Source organism: Patiria miniata, unplaced genomic scaffold (assembly GCF_015706575.1).
Source record: "Patiria miniata isolate m_02_andy unplaced genomic scaffold, ASM1570657v1 HiC_scaffold_2, whole genome shotgun sequence".
Classification (NCBI taxonomy): Eukaryota; Metazoa; Echinodermata; class Asteroidea; order Valvatida; family Asterinidae; genus Patiria; species Patiria miniata.
Genome location: NW_024037058.1, coordinates 13,000,814 through 13,019,338, shown reverse-complemented (window position 1 = coordinate 13,019,338; position 18,525 = coordinate 13,000,814). Strand labels below are relative to the sequence as shown.

General features: G+C 40.4%; 3 protein-coding genes across 5 annotated transcripts in view; 1 reads left to right on the top strand and 2 right to left on the bottom strand.

The window, feature by feature from the left end:
* LOC119726560 (POC1 centriolar protein homolog A-like) overlaps window positions 1–433 on the bottom strand; it is a 33,415-nt gene extending 32,982 nt beyond the window's left edge. Inside the window, exon 1 of the mRNA XM_038198293.1 lies at window positions 225–433. Within this exon, the coding sequence (XP_038054221.1) occupies window positions 225–239 (15 nt within the window). The 5' untranslated portion in view covers window positions 240–433. The remainder of the gene's footprint in view (window positions 1–224) is intronic.
* LOC119726561 (ribonuclease P protein subunit p14-like) overlaps window positions 134–18,525 on the top strand; it is a 24,317-nt gene continuing 5,925 nt past the window's right edge. Inside the window, exons 1-4 of one of the 3 annotated variants that reach the window (XM_038198297.1) lie at window positions 134–185; window positions 7,133–7,294; window positions 8,337–8,415; window positions 9,668–9,748. In XM_038198297.1, the coding sequence (XP_038054225.1) occupies window positions 169–185; window positions 7,133–7,294; window positions 8,337–8,415; window positions 9,668–9,733 (324 nt within the window). In that variant the 5' untranslated portion in view covers window positions 134–168 and the 3' untranslated portion in view covers window positions 9,734–9,748. Of the gene's footprint in view, window positions 186–510; window positions 913–7,132; window positions 7,295–8,336; window positions 8,416–9,667; window positions 12,319–18,525 lie in introns of those variants that run through there. The other 2 variants (XM_038198294.1, XM_038198295.1) reach the window with 2 other exon arrangements.
* LOC119726559 overlaps window positions 10,571–18,525 on the bottom strand; it is a 19,347-nt gene continuing 11,392 nt past the window's right edge. The window contains exon 6 of the mRNA XM_038198292.1: window positions 10,571–17,982. Coding sequence (XP_038054220.1) covers window positions 13,367–17,982 — 4,616 coding nt within the window. The 3' untranslated portion in view covers window positions 10,571–13,366. The remainder of the gene's footprint in view (window positions 17,983–18,525) is intronic.

The window sequence follows — 18,525 nt, the reverse complement described above, 5'->3', positions numbered from 1 at the left end:
CGCCCTCTGTTGATATGGATTGCCGCCGGCAAACCTTTAGTAAACGTTAGTTTGCCGTCATTACCTCCGGCAAAATATCCACTATCTATAATTTAAGTCAAAACTAGTAAAAGAGGGCGCCCGTCATCACTGATTCCCTGAGCTGATTGAGTAGCCTAATGCTGATCCATGACCATACGTCGCGGGTAACGGAGCAATTTACTGACAAAATCCAAAATACTTACTAATACACTCGCCATAATTGTTGATTCTTCCGCAGCCCTGTTGAAGTATGAAACGCACGTTGGAACGCCGATCGCAAACGAAATCAATGTCGTGTTGTTTTCCTTTTTCTGCAGTGCATGATGTTATATGGACGAATCTTTTTCAAACGTACGTTCGCTCGCTACGGTACTGTCTTGTCTCCAGACCCAACCTCATACGCTAATCAAGAAATAGACACCCGCGCAACAGACTAAAGCTAGTATTCATTTTGCGCGTGCGCACAGTAGTTACATTTGTAACAAGTACATCAAACTATTTTGTCGGGTTCCTTAATTGGGACTTTTTTCAATGTCAAGAGGTAATTTTTTTTAATGTTGTGTGTGTGAAAACCCCCAAATGACTTCGGAATAAACACTGTGTAAATTACTTCAAGGGAAGTATGAATTATTTTTGGTGAAGCTTTTGGTACCAACTACTTGCTGAAAAAAATAATGAAAGTGACGTTTCAAAGATGTCTGCGCCCATCGGGGCATGTCACGTCGGGTGTCGCGCGCGCCTGCGCCTGTTGACCACAAATCCTCCTGCTGTCCTGTCATGCCTGTACTAGTTGTTGTTGACAAAGTCCACATTATCAGTTATTAACATGTCAGGGTTTCAGCGAGTAGTAAGTAAAGACACGGCGGAGAAATTCTACTTGAAAGTAGCCTTGTAAGTAGACTGCATTGTTTGTAGCCCCACTGGCACGCATTATCGGACCATTTTTTTACTGTGCGGATTTAATTTAGAAAGGGTAGGCAATTTTACGATTGTTTCTAGATTGTCATTTTTAATTTGACGATTTCATTTTCTTCTTGTCTAATATTTCATTCTATTGTCACATTGCTCTTTGGATTTCAAGCGATAAAAACGGGGAAAAAACGAAAACTTTACCCACAAAAAAAAAACAAGTTCGTCATGTGCGTTGACGATAATCCTTAGCATGCTCAGTTGTAGTCCGAAAATTTGGGACTCTCAATACTGTGTATGAGAGTCCCAAAACTTAAGGTATCCATATCGTGCAAAACTTTGTGCTGCATGATAAAACCAGTGTGAATCAAATTTGCAAGCTTCTTACTCACTACAGTTTCTTCAATAATCCCCGAAACTTCTGCCTAGCAAAGTTGCTGTTGTGAGCATTGCATCACCAACATTTCAGCTTTTAATTCTAATTTTGCAGAGAGTTATCGAAATCCATACGTGAGACATCACATTGATGTGTACTGCAATGCATTGTGCAAAAAGACTCCTCAGCTATAACATTTTCATCGTGTAGATAAAACAGCGCCCTCTTGTTGATCTGAGTGAATGCAAAATGTTTCATTTTTTAGCAGAGGGCGCTATGTTCATTTGGCCATTGATTAAAAAACAAGTAAGCTGCAAGGCTCTTCCTACACCTACCCAGAATACATTGGGAATCACACACCCATTTCCAGAGCATGGAGATTGACGTGGGTGGTTTTTGAACTGCCAAAACCTTGCCTTAAAATTGGATTTAAGGTCTCAAATTTTGCAGGTGACATGCTTGCAACTATAGTATTTTGATGTATGTGTTGTGTGGGCATTAATTAGCCAAATGGTGAGTGAAAAAACGTCAGTAGTAATTTTGCACGTTTTTATGCACTCACGGTCCCAGTCTGGCTCAGTTGGCATTACTTAGTAACAAATACTAATTAATTTTGCTTCAAATTGCAGACTTAAGATTTCTGTAAAAGATGAATACATATGTACATGTATACCCAAACAGTTTTCTATACTGGTTTACAAAATGTTTACATTAACAAATGTACATGCACGCATGATGTACTTCCAATAACACGAGACACTTATCAGCTTGCTTTGTTGACCCCTTGGCCTAAGGCTAATCCTGTGGTGAGTCATTCATCACCTCTCAAGGTTTCTTATAAACAGCTGAGCTGACCCTCAGGGCTAAGACAATAGTCACTACATGTAGTCTACAGTGTGCTCAAGCTTTAAAGGGGTTCTCATCTCCACAGTTTTCTTGGTCATTTTTTGAAACCCAAAGTAAAACAAAATGAACACTTTCAGATGATTTTGTTTGATTATTTCTTAATTAAGAACTAATTAATATGCTAATTCATTGACAAAAATTACTTAGTTTTACTAAGGCTTCCATAAAGTTGTATTTCAATCCCTTCTAGTTCTACACAATTGTGGGCAATTTGTATGAAGCAAGATGAAAAATTGTCAATATTTCTTCATTACGCTAATTAACACCTTAATTAATATGCTAATTAATTTCAAAATTTTCACATTAAGTGTACTTTGAATTAGTTTATTTCATTAGCTAACCCTTCTTTTACTTCTTAAACACTTAAGCATTCATAACATTTTACAAAAGTGCATATTTGGTATATTGGGAGGGAGTGTGCCATGTTCTCGTTAAGTCTTAAGTTATATTTTAAAAATAATCAATTAATTTGACATCACTGGCAGATAGTCCCAAGATTGATAGGGTGAAAGAGTTGGCTGGTTTATACAAATGTTTCAAAAATGAAGGAAATCAACACAATACTTTTATGGATACACATTTTTGAAAATGGTCCATTGTTATGTCATGTTATATAACTCCCAAGCGGCCCAGGATCCAGAACCTTGAGTTATGCAAGGTTACGTCACTGATTTCTGGCTGACTTCACAATTTTGTAACTCGACTTGGAGATTCTTCTGGGGTTTGGAACTCCTGTATCGAAAACAATGCATTTATGTGAACGGATTTCCACAATTGTAATTCTCAGTTCAACTCAGTTTGCAAATAACGACTTCTGCAAAAACGATTAAGGTGATTTATGGCACTTTTGGTTGCTAGGCAACACAAATTGTCATCCAGACAGTCACCTTTAGTGACTGGAACTCTTGAACCCCTGGGCCGATTTTGTTCAAACAAAAACCAGATGGTTGCACTCAGTCAGCTCTCTGTTTTCAACCGCAGTGCAATGCCCTGGCTGGTAGTTGAATGTTTGGCTGGGTATCCCTAGTGTTAATGACGATGTAGCCCCATAAATGTGGCCTATTTACTGGACGGGTGTCGGACGCTTCGCCCCATTTCCACGTCGCCCCATGTCACTTCGCCCCTTACCACTTCGCCCCATCCCCACTTCGCCCCATCCCCACATCGCCCCATCTCCGCTTCGCCCCATCCCCACTTCGCCCCATCCCCGCTTCGCCCCATCCCCACTTCGCCCCATCCCCACTTCGCCCCATGTAGTATGAAAAAGGTGAAGGCTAGGGGTGCAGACCAAATAAACTGCCAAAGACCCCCGATAATAAATGCTCCCAATTCTAGAAACTAGCTTAGGAAAAATACAAACTCTCTGATGAGGTGCTCGAGACACAGATGAGAGAAATGATGGCTCTATCCCATTCAGAGACGCCTCTCCTATTGGCTTGTGAATAAAAAATGTGCGTAAGAACAACACATTGAGTTATTCGATGGTGTGACATTGTGTGGTTTATGTTCTTCAATATTATTATTGAGACACATGAAAGGGGTCTCAAAAATTGGGTAGAAATAAGGAGGAGAAATCAATGGAAGTTTTGAGCGTAGCCAAGTTTACCCAGGCAGTGGGGTGGGTTAGGTTTTACCTGAGGGCAATAGCAGAATGCATATTCGTCCCTTCTGGGACTCGTCAGCCGCTGGATTCAAAAGAATCCGTAGGTATGGGTCAGTGAGTTAAAAGGAACTCACTGCCTTGAGGAAAATGTTCCGTCAAAATTTGTCTGATATGTGACACTTACAACTTCATTTAGATGAGATTGGTTCCTCCAAGAGTGAAATTAGGATGTCAAAGGTATTGTCGTTCTCAGATAAGTGGGAGACGGGTTGGTATAGCCGGGTTGGGAACAAAGTTGGATCTTTTACTTCAAGCTTTTTTCTCGGTAGGGGAGAGCCTAGCTTGAGAGGTTGGTTATGAATTGTTCATTTGGTGATGGGCTAATTCTTTCCGTTGGTTAGCAATTAGTGAATCTGTTGAAATTGTTTTTTTAAGCCAATAAAATAGATGAGATTTTTTTTTACATGTAACGGCTGGGGCGAAGTGGGGATGGGGCGAAGTGGGAATGGGGCGAAGTGGGAATGGGGCGAAGTGGGGATGGGGCGATGTGGGAATGGGGCGAAGTGGGGATGGGGCGATGTGGGAATGGGGCGAAGTGGTTAGGGGCGAAGTGACATGGGGCGACGTTGAAATGGGGCGAAGTGTCCGACATTCTACTGGACTGCCTCCGTAAACATAGGCCACACATCCACATGTACAAAAACGTGTCGACTTTGCCAAGTTTTGATTTTCACATTTAGGCTTACTTTGTAGGTTTTTTTTGCTTTAGAAGCATTCTCACCCTCTATATAGGCTAATCAGAAAGTGCTGCCTTTTTCAGATGTCTAATTTTTGTGAAATTTCATGTTGAAATTTTGATACGCAAATGTGTGCAAATGTATCTGGAAATTTCACGAAAAATGGACATCTGAAAAAGGCAGCACTTTCTGATTAGCCTATATAGAGGGTGAGAATGCTTCTAAAGCAAAAAAACCCTACAAAGTAAGCCTAAATGTGAAAATCAAAATTTGGCAAAGTCGACACGATTTTGTACATGTGGATGTGTGGCCTATGTTTACGGAGGCAGTCCAGTAAATAGGCCACATTTATGGGGCTAGACGAGGCCTAGACCCGTGAACGTGGCCAATTTACTCCTCCGTAAATATAGGCCACGCTTCCACCATGTACAAAAACATGTCGAACTTTGTCAAATTTTGATTTTCACATTTAGGTTAAGGTTGTAGTTTATTTTTGCTTTAGAAGCATACTCACCCTCTTTATATTATAATCAGAAAGTGCTGCCTTTTTCAGCATGTTCAGATGTCTAATTTTCGTGAAATTGTTTGTGATGTTGATACACAAACATGTGCAAAGGAATCTGGAAATTTGTCAGTGTTTGTACTTTATCTTTCCTTTAGAACTAATAAGCATACTCACCCTTTTTATAGGCTAATCAGAAAGTGTGGCCTTTATTTACGGAGGTAGTAAATTGGCCACATTCATGGGGCTAAGACATGACAGATGCCACACAAGTGGGGCTAACTGCATTGACGATCATGACGATGTGGAAAGAAAGAACGTAGAAGACGTAGGCTCGTTGGACACATGTTGGATGGACAACGTCTTAGTCCGAGTAACTAGGACTCTACGAATCACCTTTTTCAAACATTTGGACATGGTCGGGTGAGAGTAGAGTCCTAGGTACGTAGCTAGGTAGCATCATCAAATTTTAAAGTTGATTTGATAGTTGTACTGTAGAATTTACTTTATCTTAAAGAGCTTTCAAGATGCAATTAAACAAATGGTCTCCTAACTTCATGGCAGTTCTGACATTATTGCAGTTTCAAAGTTGTTTTTTTTTACCTTAAAATGATGCTCGATTTGGCTGAAATAAATGTGACCTCGTCAGTTGATTATGTGTACAAATTATGGGAAATTTACACACAAATAACGGCATCGCCGTTTTTTTGGGAATCCACAACTTTTTTTGGCAATGTGATTTTATAACAAACCAAAATTTCTAAGGTCAACTACACCCTGCAATTCTCTTTTATTGATGTTTGGAGCTCAGCGAAAGTATCTCTGTATGTGATACTCCATGTCAAACCTTTTCAAAAAAGGTGGTCACAAAAATTTAGGTCATTTTGGGCATGAAAATGGCGCCACCAATGTCCGTGGCGGTGGTTCAACAGTAACCTAACATAGCCGTATTGCGTTACTAATTTTTTTTGACCATTTTCGCTCGTACCCTGTTAAAAAAGGCGATTTGTAGTGTCCTAGTTTCTTGGATAATACGACTGATGCCCAGGGTACTATTAATTCAACTACTATGGCAAAAAACACAATTCTGAACCATTTTGTTCATATTTTTACCTGATGGTGGAAGCTGAATTTTCGTTTACATATTCCTAGTGTCCAGAATTATGCATGCGCTGGGTTTAGAAAAGGCAATGTATGTCCGCGGGCGGCGTGTTTACAGAAAAATAAATCGCAATTCCACGCTTTCGTTTTCAGTACGAACTTCCCATGTGAAGACTCACACGTGCATGCCGACTCACACGTGCGTGCTGTATGTGGCCGCATGCGGGGTGTGTTTGTATGCAAGCGCGGGTCTTCACAAGTCTTCACACGGGAGTTCATAGTGATAACGCTTTCAACGTAAGCATGGAAGTGCGGTTTATTTTTTGGGAAACACGCCACCCGCAGATATATTTGCCTTTTCTAAACCCAGCGTATGCATAATTCTGGACACAAGGAATATATAAACGAAATTTTAGCTTACTCCATCAGGTATAAATATGAAAAAAATGTTTTAGATTTCTTTTTCACTTTGGCAGCACATATTCATACCTTGTAACACTGGACTCTGTTGCGTGTACACATTGGATATTTGTAGCATGCTTTCTGGTTGTCGTTGTTGTCCTTTTCTTTCATAAATCGAAGCTCTGCCTTCTTTCTACAAAATTAAACCTGCTGGTATTCAAGAAGGTGTCATCACCAGCTGTCCAGATGTGTTACGAAATATCAGAATATCACTTTTAAGTGTCATTTAGTCAGCTGTTTTGGAGAGTCTGAACCTTATATAGGAACAGGGTCCTAAAGATAATGACCACCGAATGTCAGAGAATCGGTTGGCACATGCCCAATGACAAAAAAATAGAGGGGTCCTAAACATTACTGATACTGCTAACCTTGAACTGGTCCATTTTCTTCCACTCTAGTTGGCCGGTGTGGACTGTGGAAATTCTCCCCTCTCTCTCTCCCCCCCCCCCCCCCCCCCCCCATGAGGATATTCTGCCCCCCGGGTCATGCTTCTTTTTGCCTTTTTTATCTTCCAGGGAATTTGAGAACCCAGATACTCGCATTGACAGCGTGCAATTCAGGGCTCTTGTGTCCAAGGCTCTGCATCAACTGTATGGTGAGACTGGTGCCTCCATCCCAGTTGACATTCTACGATTCCAGGATGATACAATGGAAGCTATACTCAGGGTATCAGGCAGGTAAAATTGTACAGACCTTTTTATAAAACAAGACAAGGCAAAAATCTAGTAAAGCTGGGGGAAGGGCAGTATCATAAGTCCGACGCCTCATAGGTCTGACGTCTCATAAGTGCGAAATTTCGGACTTATGAGGTGTCAGACCTGTTGGACGCCTCAAAGTCTGACGTCGGAAAAACGAAGTGTGCGAGGCGTCGGACATATGGGGCATCAGACATATGAGGCGTTCGACCTATGAGGCGTCAAACTTACGAGCAGACCCCAAGGCTGGTACCAGACTGATTTGGTCAAAGGAATAGGAAGTCATGAGAGTTTGATTTTCAGGACAATGTGAGGCTTGAGCATGTCTAACTCACAAGTTGCAGTGAGTGAGTCGGTCAATCAGCCAGTGAGATACATGTAGGTAGAAAGACGACTGTAGGCTGTCTGCTGGTACCAATGATATTGCCTCTGGACTTATGTACATGTACTTGAAGAAACCCACTGAATCTTGGACAACATTTAAACACTGTTTTGAGGTTGGTCACGCAGTAACTGTAGTGATGTAATCTACAACTTTTTCCAGGGCTGCATCATTTTAATAATAGCATTGCCCACACCCCTATTACTGTATTTTTTAATGGTTCCTTATGGTCCAGATACATAACGTGTGAAGTTTGTGCAAGCAATTTCAGCTGAATATGCACAAACTTATTACATCTTGCAAGCATGAGTATACAGGATGGAAAGGTGCTGGTTTCCATACGTAACAGTATATATGTTTTGCATTTCAACTGTAGATGGCAATGTTATGCACCAAGCGCATTGCAATTTACATCAAGAACAGACTGCACTCACTGCAGTCTACCGTAGGTGCCAAAAATGTTACCGGAGTCAGAGGTGATGCAGAAAAGAATCCCATTTAACGATGGACTCCATTATTAATAAGTTACGTTAAGTGGTGATAACTTGAGATTCCCACCGAAGACATTCCAGTATCAACATGATGATGTGTACATTGCACCTTTAGGTAAACTGTAATCACCGTATTCCTTTTGTTCTTCAGATCACTGGTGAAAGTATGGAGTGCCTTGACTCTTCTGGGTGAATATGCACAAGAGGAATGTGCAATCAGAGTAACGCAGGTTGGTACCTATGCCAAAAAGTTCAAGGTACTTTGGTTGGAAAAAACGTCACCATCCATATACGAATGCATAAAACAGACATATTTGTGTGTGTTTTTTCTTGCAAGTCTATTTGGTCCTACTACAGCATAGAGTACATAACTACAGTAAATTTGTAATTTTTTACACAAGTTTTGTTGTCTCCAGGAAAGACTTGTAGTCTATAACCTTGTGACAAAAAGGAATAACACCAGTGGTCTCTGAATTGGACCTGATTTTAAACCCCCTTTTTATTCAAACGTACTTCAAACTGACAACTTTTTATTCAAACTTCATCAGGTTTGTGAACCTGCAAAGAATTTATTGTTGCCCCCCCCCCCCCATAAAAAGGTTGCAAGTGAAGCAGTGCGCAGTTCTTTGAGAGAGGCCCCACAAATATGGGACTTCCACTGTTTTCACATGCAACACACTAGGAATTCCAGGTTTTTCCAAACTAGGATATTTGATTTACCGGTACATCACCCCGACGCAAAATTCCATCTTATGAAAATAGGACCATATATATACAATGTGTATGCAGTTTCATATTCAAGAACCTTTGGAACATGAGGCAGTCATGGCACATTCCCATTGGGAGCAGAAAAATTACTCCCTAATAAACCTTGTGCGTTAAGGCAAAGTTAGGGGACAAGGGTTTTGTATTGCTAGGATAGGTGAAAGAAAGTCAACATTTTGTGCATTCATTGTGAATAAATTAGTAACAAAATAAACCATCCGAGAAGCATTACCCGCAACGCATAATTTACGTCTATTAGGCAAAAAAAAAAATATTCGGTCTCTGGTCAGACCAAAGTTCCGGAATTGACGCGGGGACGCGGCTTTTTTTTTCTTCAAGCTTGGATGTACAGACAAGGTGGGGTACTATTTTGCTTTTTGGGTGTCCTCATGTACATTGGTGTCCTACATAATTTGCCTTGGTGCTCTCAATCATTTGCCTTGGTGCAATTTCCCATTCCTTGGTGCTCTTTGGTAAAAAAAAATGAGTAGGGGCAGCAATAGAGGGCGCTGTTGGAGCTACCGCGGAACATTTTGGGGAAAAAAAGGTTGACGCGCATGATTAAAATCGACGCGCGCGCTGACCAGAGACCGAATACTTTTTTTTGGCCTTGTACAGACAACCAAGTGAGGATGATAATACGTGTAGTTTGACAGGTCACAGTTTAGCTCCTGCCAAGAGAAAGTAGCAATGCATGTATATTTTTCATCCATGCAGGTCTCACCCCATCTTCTTGCCTTGGCAGTTGACAGCCGGCACTTCTTCCAAAATTTGCCAAGCTGAACTTTCCATGAACAGGTACTTCATTTGTGAACTTAAAAAAAAAAGAAAAGGGACATGCACAAGTAGTAATATTCAGACGTGGAGCCCAGTCTTTACTAGCTATCCTTTTTCAAGTAATCAAATGACGAGCTATTCACTGAACTTTACAAGGCATTCCTGTGTCTAGTTTTACAAATAATGAATGTTTACGAGTGCAGTGGTAAGAATGATTTCATGACATTATGAAAATTATTCTTTCCATTGCACGAATGAAATTATTCTTTCCATTGTACGAATGTGAAACATTCATTATTTGTTTTATACAACACCCGAGTATATCCTCTTCATCTGATAGGTCATATCCAGCCACCAATTGTGTTACCGTGTGATAGAACTTACATTTTTGCAGTGCAGCTAGGCCATGCATTGGGACAAATAATTCATTGACAAGTGATCCATGACCAATGAATCAGATGACGGGAATTTATTCAGTGTTCGACTATTGACTTGTTATCGACTATTGACTTGACTACAACTGTATTATAACTGACCACAAGTGTTTTTGGAGCTTGCTAGAATTTAATTAACTGAAATCTGTAGTTAAATTGTGAGCTTTTTGAGCTGAAATCTTACAGGTTGCATATGTTCCTAGATACGACTACAGTATATTGTTTTTCGCTGTTAAGTTCATAATGCCCCATATATCGGTAAAATAATTGTCAAGTTTGACATTAAGCATATTTTTACATTGATTGATTAAAAAGTGCGTTTCAAATGGAAAATGCAGGCATGATTGAAAGAAAAAAGGAAATTGTGGCTGGGGGTTTAAGTCTATAAAAAATCAAATGACAAGTACGATTTGTTTACAAGACTCATTTATTATTGTAAAAATAAAGGCAGCATCAACATGTAACATCTGTAACAATATAAACTGAAGTCTGTTCTCTTGATTTTTTGTCCATGTTTGGAATACCAGATAAAATACTGGTGCCCATCAAATTAATTTTTTTTTCTCAAAAATTGTCTTTACAACATGTTCATGATCAGTAGTATTATTGGAGACAGTGTACACTGCTTAGACGTTTACTCACATTTTTTTAAATGATTTATCAATTGTAAAGCGGTTCTTATAAATCACAGCTTGGAACTTCTAGTTTGGTTGACAGGCAGTAATTAAAACATTTAGGTGTCATTTAAAAAAGAGTAATACATCATATGCAGTCCTCCAGAAACACATCAAAACCAACGGCACATACATACGTGTATGCATGTACATGTTAACTAAATTTGAAAAATCATGTCATCAGTACATTGTACTCTTAAAGACAATACAGCCATGGGTATGAAAATACACATGCAGATGCCTTGCAGTTTCATTTTTTAATAGTACGATAAGAATTTATTTTAATAAATGATTCAAGTAGTTTAGATTCAATTCCCACCCGATCACATCATCAGTACATTGTACTCTTAAAGACAATACAGCCATGGGTATGAAAATACACATGCAGATGCCTTGCAGTTTCATTTTTTAATAGTACGATAAGAACTTATTTTAATAAATGATTCAAGTAGTTTAGATTCAATTCCCACCCGAGTAAGTTAAGCTCTCAGATAGCTCTGAATATATGGTGCTTATATAAAATTGCATCAGTGAGGGCAGAATTGACCTATCGCGGTAGAATCGCGTAAAAATCGAGTCAACGCAGCTTGTGAAATATCGTCCAATGACATGATATACAAAATGGACGCGGAACGCCCAACATCTGAGACAATAAAAGTCAGCGTACAAAAATTACATAGGGTTGTCCAAGGGGCATATCCAACTCGCAAACGGCGATAGGTCAATTCCCGTCCATCAAAATAAGACCTGCACACATGTATGATCTTGTAATGACTCTGTAAGACTGCCCAAAAGTTACTTGAAAGAATTATAAATCCTTGAAAAATTGTTCTTAAAAATGAAAGATTTTCAGAAATGATCTCCACTTGCCATGTTTGCAGTTGTGCAAGTAAACAAACAACATCCTTGTTCAACACATACCCCTAACACCCACTTCTTGATCTGTAAAAAAATATCATCCTGTGTTAAACAATGTTAAATATAACACAGATACTCTGCAAATTCATCACTTTGCCTTATTCAAAATGTGCAACTTACGGTCGATAAATTGTGTCTGGTTTGAAAATACCCTTTATATAACCTTACGACTAATGTTATGTATTTTAACTGGATAAGATGAAATAACAGAATTGTCATTTGAGTACTAAATCAAAAAGCATCAAAGGAATGAAAGCTTTTTTGTTTAATTCGCATACAGTAGGCCTATTCTTGCAAATGCACTCTGTGAATGAACTTTTCCATTTTGAAACAACCTTCATGTACCACATAAAACAACGAAAGAAATTTAGATGATATGTTTAAAATTATCATAAAAGTAAGTCCTTTCTAATGAGCCATCTGTATGTATGAAAGAAAAAGACACATATTCTGCATTACAGGAATGTGTTGTACATGTATGCATTGTCATAACTTCAGGTACATAATTAACCTCGGGTTCAGATTCAGGAATATGTTGATAAAGTGTACAAACCATGGCTCTAAATGTTGTCTGGCAATGCATTAATTTATATATTCCCAAAATGTACAAATATTCACGTTTTGCTCAGAGCACTCATGCCACTCAAAGTGGCACAATTTAAAGGTTTACAATGAAAAACTTGATATGGCCTGCTCACAATTTCAGTTTCTAAAGAGTGGAAAATATACAAGTACACATTTAAGTATATGTAAGTACAAGTTAGTTTGTACATGAACATGAATAATACCAAAAAAAAAATTGATTCCATGTACAAAATAATGCAGCACCATATTGTAAACCATTTAATTTAATTTAACAATTGAACACCTTGACAAATGTAGTTAAAACTGTCAAGTGTCTTGGTCCTTAAGGAATAAATCTTGAGATCTACATGTATGCAGAAACATGTTTGATTTTGGGTAATTTAAGTACATGTATTCTATAGTCAAGAAGCATACTACGTGTACATACCAAGTACAGAAGTGAGCAACAAATGATAGCATATCATGCTTTTGTCTGCACAGTATGCCTAATTCTTCAGTTTACATTTATGGCAGAGCCGTAAAGATGCCGTAATGCTGGTATCTGTGCAATTTTCAAGTTTCCGTGTGTTGCTCTTCTGGCAATATAAAAATTATTCACTTTAGAATGAGACAACTGAAAACGTGACAATTATTAGTTCTTTGAACTTTTTACAGTCCTGTCGCCCAAGTACATGTAGAATTGGAAATGTGGGGACAAAGAACCAGTCCATTCGCATGGGAGATTCATTAGTGTGCAATAGCAACAACCCCAAATGAAAACTTTTTAGAGGCACATAGACGCCCAAAGTAGGGGGATACCACAAAAAGAATCCCGACACAAGAAAGGGCTTGAAGGGGGAAAGACGGTACCATTCAATGATCCCATCATGCAGTACACATGTGATATGTAGAAATACATGCGTTCTCTCTTTTAAAATGTTGTTGCTTATTTACAACTGTGCAGTATACGTACATGTACTGAATATGTTTCTGATACTAATGCATGAACACGTATATGGGGAAACATTTCCCTTGTTTAATTGTTGGCATTACTCAGTCTCCGGAAGTACTTGAATAGCACGGCCACAACGATGACAGATCTTCGTTGGTGGCTTGACTAACCTGGACACAGTAACTGTACTTTTACAGTGATTGCACTGGTACTTCTTCCTCTGCAACACACTGTAAGCTTCAACACCATGCTCAATATTGAATCCAATGTAGAACTCGACTTCTGCATTGAGGTAGTTCCTGCCATATAGTTTGTACTGTTTTGGTACAAACACCGCCTGAAGTGAACCATTGTGATGACCTGCGCTCAAACCACCAGTTGTGATGCCAATGTGTCCATGAAGAGGCATCTTACAGTCCCGTATCACCCCTGTGCAGACCTGCAGTTTCACGTGTGCGCTTTCATCTTGCCAGAAACGTTTTTCTGAGTCCCAGTCACCCAGAGAACTTCTGTGTACCAACCGTCGGATACTGTGGTCCTCTTTATTGGCTCCTAACCACTCCCAGGCATATTTTCTGTGGAGACGATGGATTTTAGAGTGTGCTCTCTTGAGTTGTTCTCTGAGACGGTTTGACTCGGCCAAGTACTTCTTTTCTTGGGTTAGCAGAGCGAGCGTTGTGTTGAGAACAAACAGGTAGTACAGTGCTGTGTCAGAGGAGGGCGAAACCGCCCGACACTTTTCAACTTGTGGAAGTACTTTTCCTGCAATGGAATAGATGTCAGGTTGCAGGCGTATAGCAAGCATCCAATCTTTCAGATCAGTACTTATGTCTGTATGGATACTTCGCATATAGGCATCATGGAAGAGTCCCTCATAGAGCTGGATAATTGTCTTCATATCTTCAACTGTTAAACAACGGAGGACTTGGGAGGGAGTCCTGCGAGTTGATGCTTTCAGCTGTCTCTTATGTTTCAACTTATAGACAGCAATTTTGCTTCTGTTACTATCCACTCCTTCCTTACCTTGCCAAAACTTCAAAGCAGTCTCTGGGTCGTGAAAAATGGCGTAGAACCAGTTCAGACAACTGTCCAGCTCTTCTGTTTCTGCCTGACCTGTTGGTGACATCAAATCTTGGTACTCTCTGAGGAGATTTTCAACACAGCCAAAGCAGCTCTCGACAAAATCTCTAAGTTCACTTTCGCTGTGCTCAGCAGACAAGAAGCCATAGTATCCACCCTGTTTGTAGCATTTCTCCACAAAATCTGCAACGTGCAGTCGCATCTTTATCTCTCCAATGAAACCATAACTAGCATCCATTCCTTTGCTCCGAAATTGTCTACAGTTAGTGAAGTGGTCAACTGCAGTACGAGCATGTCTGATCACCTTCACCAGGATGTCACTTGTTTCATCCAGCATACATTTGTACTTTTTGCCGTCTCCAAGTTTCCCACCACCAATGTGTTTTTTTATTTGCTCATGGGAAAGATTGCCTAAGTTGTGGTATATTGTGCATAGGGTACTGTCATCTTTGGAGCCACCGTCACTTGCTTTTTCACCAGACATCCTGTCATATTTTTCCTGGTTGGCCTTTCTTTCTCTGTTACGAAGATCTTTAGCCTTTACGAGATACTTTTTGGCAAGGTCCAAGTCCTGTGTAATCAAAAGATGCGCTCTTCCCAAGTGCAAGATGCATGTTGGATCTTCGGGGAAGCATGATGCAAGATGTTCCATGAGCTCCAGCTGGTCCGAGGAGGATTTGGAGCAAGGTATGTCACACAGAAGTCTGGAAAGACGGTCACGCTTATGGTACTCATCCTGCCCAGTATCTCTGTAATCCCGGTGGATGAAGATACCACGCACAATGCGCATGATCGAGGAAGAAGGGTCAATCTTTAATTTCTGTTGCTTCTCACTAGCATATGTCAAGAAGTCTTTGGCAAACTTCTTCAGGTTCCTGCATGCTTCTATGCTGAGGCGGAGATATTTGTTGCCTTTCCGCCTGCCATACAGTATCTGCTCTAGGATTTCCTGGGCAACTGCATGGTGTGTTATCCTCCAGGTGCAGTTCCTGACATCTTCCAGAACAAACTGCTTTCCACTGTGTGTCAAGACATCATCAGCCTTTACAACTTCAGATTCCTTCTTATCAAACAGGATGGAGAAGAATTGGCAGGGAATGCTCTTGTGTCCATAGTAAAATGCAAGTGCCAAGTAACCCACTGCTCTCTGCCAACTGGCCAAACATTCCAAACTTTGACTGTTCAGATTCAAGTACCCTGATACATAAGATCTTAGTCCAACGTATGCGGTGTCATATACTGTCAAGCCAAATTCATACACATAGTGTGGGGTTACTTGTTCTTCCACATCTTGTACCATATATTCCAACCTCTTTTTTGTATCTCCACTACACTTGTTTGAAAAGACAAGGCTGAAACGCCTAGCCTCATTCTTATCAACTTCACCCTTGAGCCAAAACTTATCTCCTTGGCTAGTCTTGTTTCTAATTTCCACTCTGTATCTTTGTACGTTCAGGATGATGATATGGATATTCTGACTCATCTCAAACAGCTCTTTCACCAGTCTCGATTCTTGACCATCAACAAGAAGAAGAATGGGCAGATGGGTGCATTGATACAGCATTTCTAACCTTTGATATATTGCACTGGGGTCAATGACATCAGAAATTGCACATGCACATGGGAAGTCATCATGGAGATCCCACAGTGTCCGGCGAGCCAACGTTGTCCCACCTGCACCCGGTTCATGGAAGAGAGTAACAATGCCAGAAAGGCCTTTGTAAAGCCGTTTCTGAAGGGAAGCAGAGAGTTTGGATGCAACAGAGCGCTTGGCATCATAGACACCGTGTTCTATTTCTTGCCAGGTGAGATTTCCACCCTTCAAAAAAGCCTCTCCGTAATTGGACCCGTCTTCTGTTGAGAATTCCCCCTTGAAGAGTATGTCAAGTTCTTGGTGAAGCCATTCGGAGTCACGGCTTTTAAGGATGGTATTACCTGGCAGTTCATGGCTTCTGACTGAAGGCTTCCGACAACAAGGGAGCATGCTCATTTCAAAGCATAGTCGTTCAAGTGGTATCTCGATTACCTTTGATATTTCTAACTGCATGCACAGTTCTTTGACCACACCTTGACTGTCCTCATCATCCGGAGTCTGCTGCATGCAAATGACATATTTTATGCCACTCGGACACTCATCAATCTTTCCCAAGGCTTTGTGCAGATGCCTGAGGCAATCCTTGCTGCCATACCACAGAACGACCACAGTCAGTGGCTTCTTTTCACAAAACCTGTTGATCTGGTCGCGATGTGCATCAAGCGATGCTCCTACAAGTTTACCCCACTCCTTGACTTTTCCCAAGACAAGACTCTCTTCAATACTCCTCAAGCCTCGCACGAAGAGCCATTCCCTGAAGGAGTTCGATTGAGATGTTTGTAGAGGATCTTTCCATGTTGTTATGCTTATCTGGTCCTGAATAGTTGCCTCACACTTTGACAACAAGCCACTCTCTCTGCTATCTGGATCAAAATCCCAAATTTTAATCCAGGGGAAATTGCCCAAGGTACTTAATTCAGATGTTTCACTTGGACATCGACTTACCAGTAAGCAGTAGCTTCGTCTTTGATGGTTTTCAACATCCATTAGATGAATGAATTCTTCCCAGTTGCTATCCATTGCATCTCTTGGTGTGCCACTGGAGTTCCTCTTATTAAACCATCTGTATATTGGACCTTGATCTTTACGAGTTGCACAAGCAAATGTATTGCCGTCTCTGAACAAAATGTCATTCTGAGACCATTCCCCATTGATGCATGTATCTTTAGCATAACAAACATCTCCGTAGCCCTTACCATTTGCAATGCGCACAACACCATAGATTTTATCAGAGTACCCAGCCTCAGAGTAACAAAATTGTGGCTTGTATGAAAAGCTTTGGTTCATGAACTTCTCCTGGTAGTCTTCATTTATTCTGCCAACCTGTTTCAGACCTTGCAAATCATGTGGAGGCGAGGAATAAGCTTTTACACCTACAACAATGTATGCATCATCCTTACCTTTTCTTGGAGTATTCCACAAGGCCACAACATCCTTCGTGAACACCCTTGAACCTTCTTCTCCCACATACTCGTCCTCAGTTCTGAATATGAGATGGCTTCCCTTACACTTTTCCATTAAAGGCCTTAGCTCATCGGCTTCTACTCTTGGGCAATATTTTCTGTCAGGGGTCTTACACAAACTCTTAGTTGAGTCACCTCTGTTATTCGGGGCCCGAGGACTTCTTTTGGGTAGTTGCCAAGGTATTTCCTCTTGATATACAAAGCCTGACGGGGAGGAGCAAGTTGATGAAGGTTCAGATGCCGTCTGATAAGTCTCTATTTCACTTTCAATGTCACTACCAGCATCACTCACATCTGTACTAGGTACTATTTTCCCACCCCCTGTATGAATCTGAACTACATACTTTTTTCCTTCCTGCTGAATGAGTTTCAGACATTTCGTCTTATCTTTAACAAAAGGCTCAATCCCTCCTACAACAAGCTCTCTAAATAACAACTTTTTACCAAACTTCATGTGGAAACGGTCCCTCAGTTCTTGAAGCTCCATTCTGTATTTGAGGTCTGACTGATTGGGATTGATGATGGAGGTCAGCATGGCCTCTGCTATTGTCGCATGATCTGATGTCCTTCCCTCTTCTGCAAAAAGTAAGAAAGATGCTAGTAGCTCTCCTAGTCACTCTTTTGCACTTCAAACCCCTAAATATTTTACCTTCTTTTTTTTACAGGTTCGCAATAGCACCCACACTTTAAATTGTTTTGAGGTAATCTTCTGTTGGTTACGGAAGCTTGAATTGCCTTCCACGATACCGCGTTACCGTGATAATTTATCACAGAAATCCGGAATTCAAAGATAAATCCTTCCTTGATACTGCATTACTGTGATAATTTATCGCAGAAATCCGGAATTCAAAGATAAATCCTTCCTCGATACCACGTTACCGTGATATTTTATCACAGAAATCCAGAATTCAAAGATACGTATTCCTCGATACCGCGTCACCGTGATAATTTATCACAGAAATCCTGAATTCAGAGATAATTCCTTCCTCGATACCGCGTTACCGCGATAACTTATCACAGAAATCCGGAATTCAAAGATAATCCCTTCCTCTATACCGCGTTACCGTGATAATTTATCACAGAAATCCTGAATTCAAAGATAATTCCTTCCGCGATACC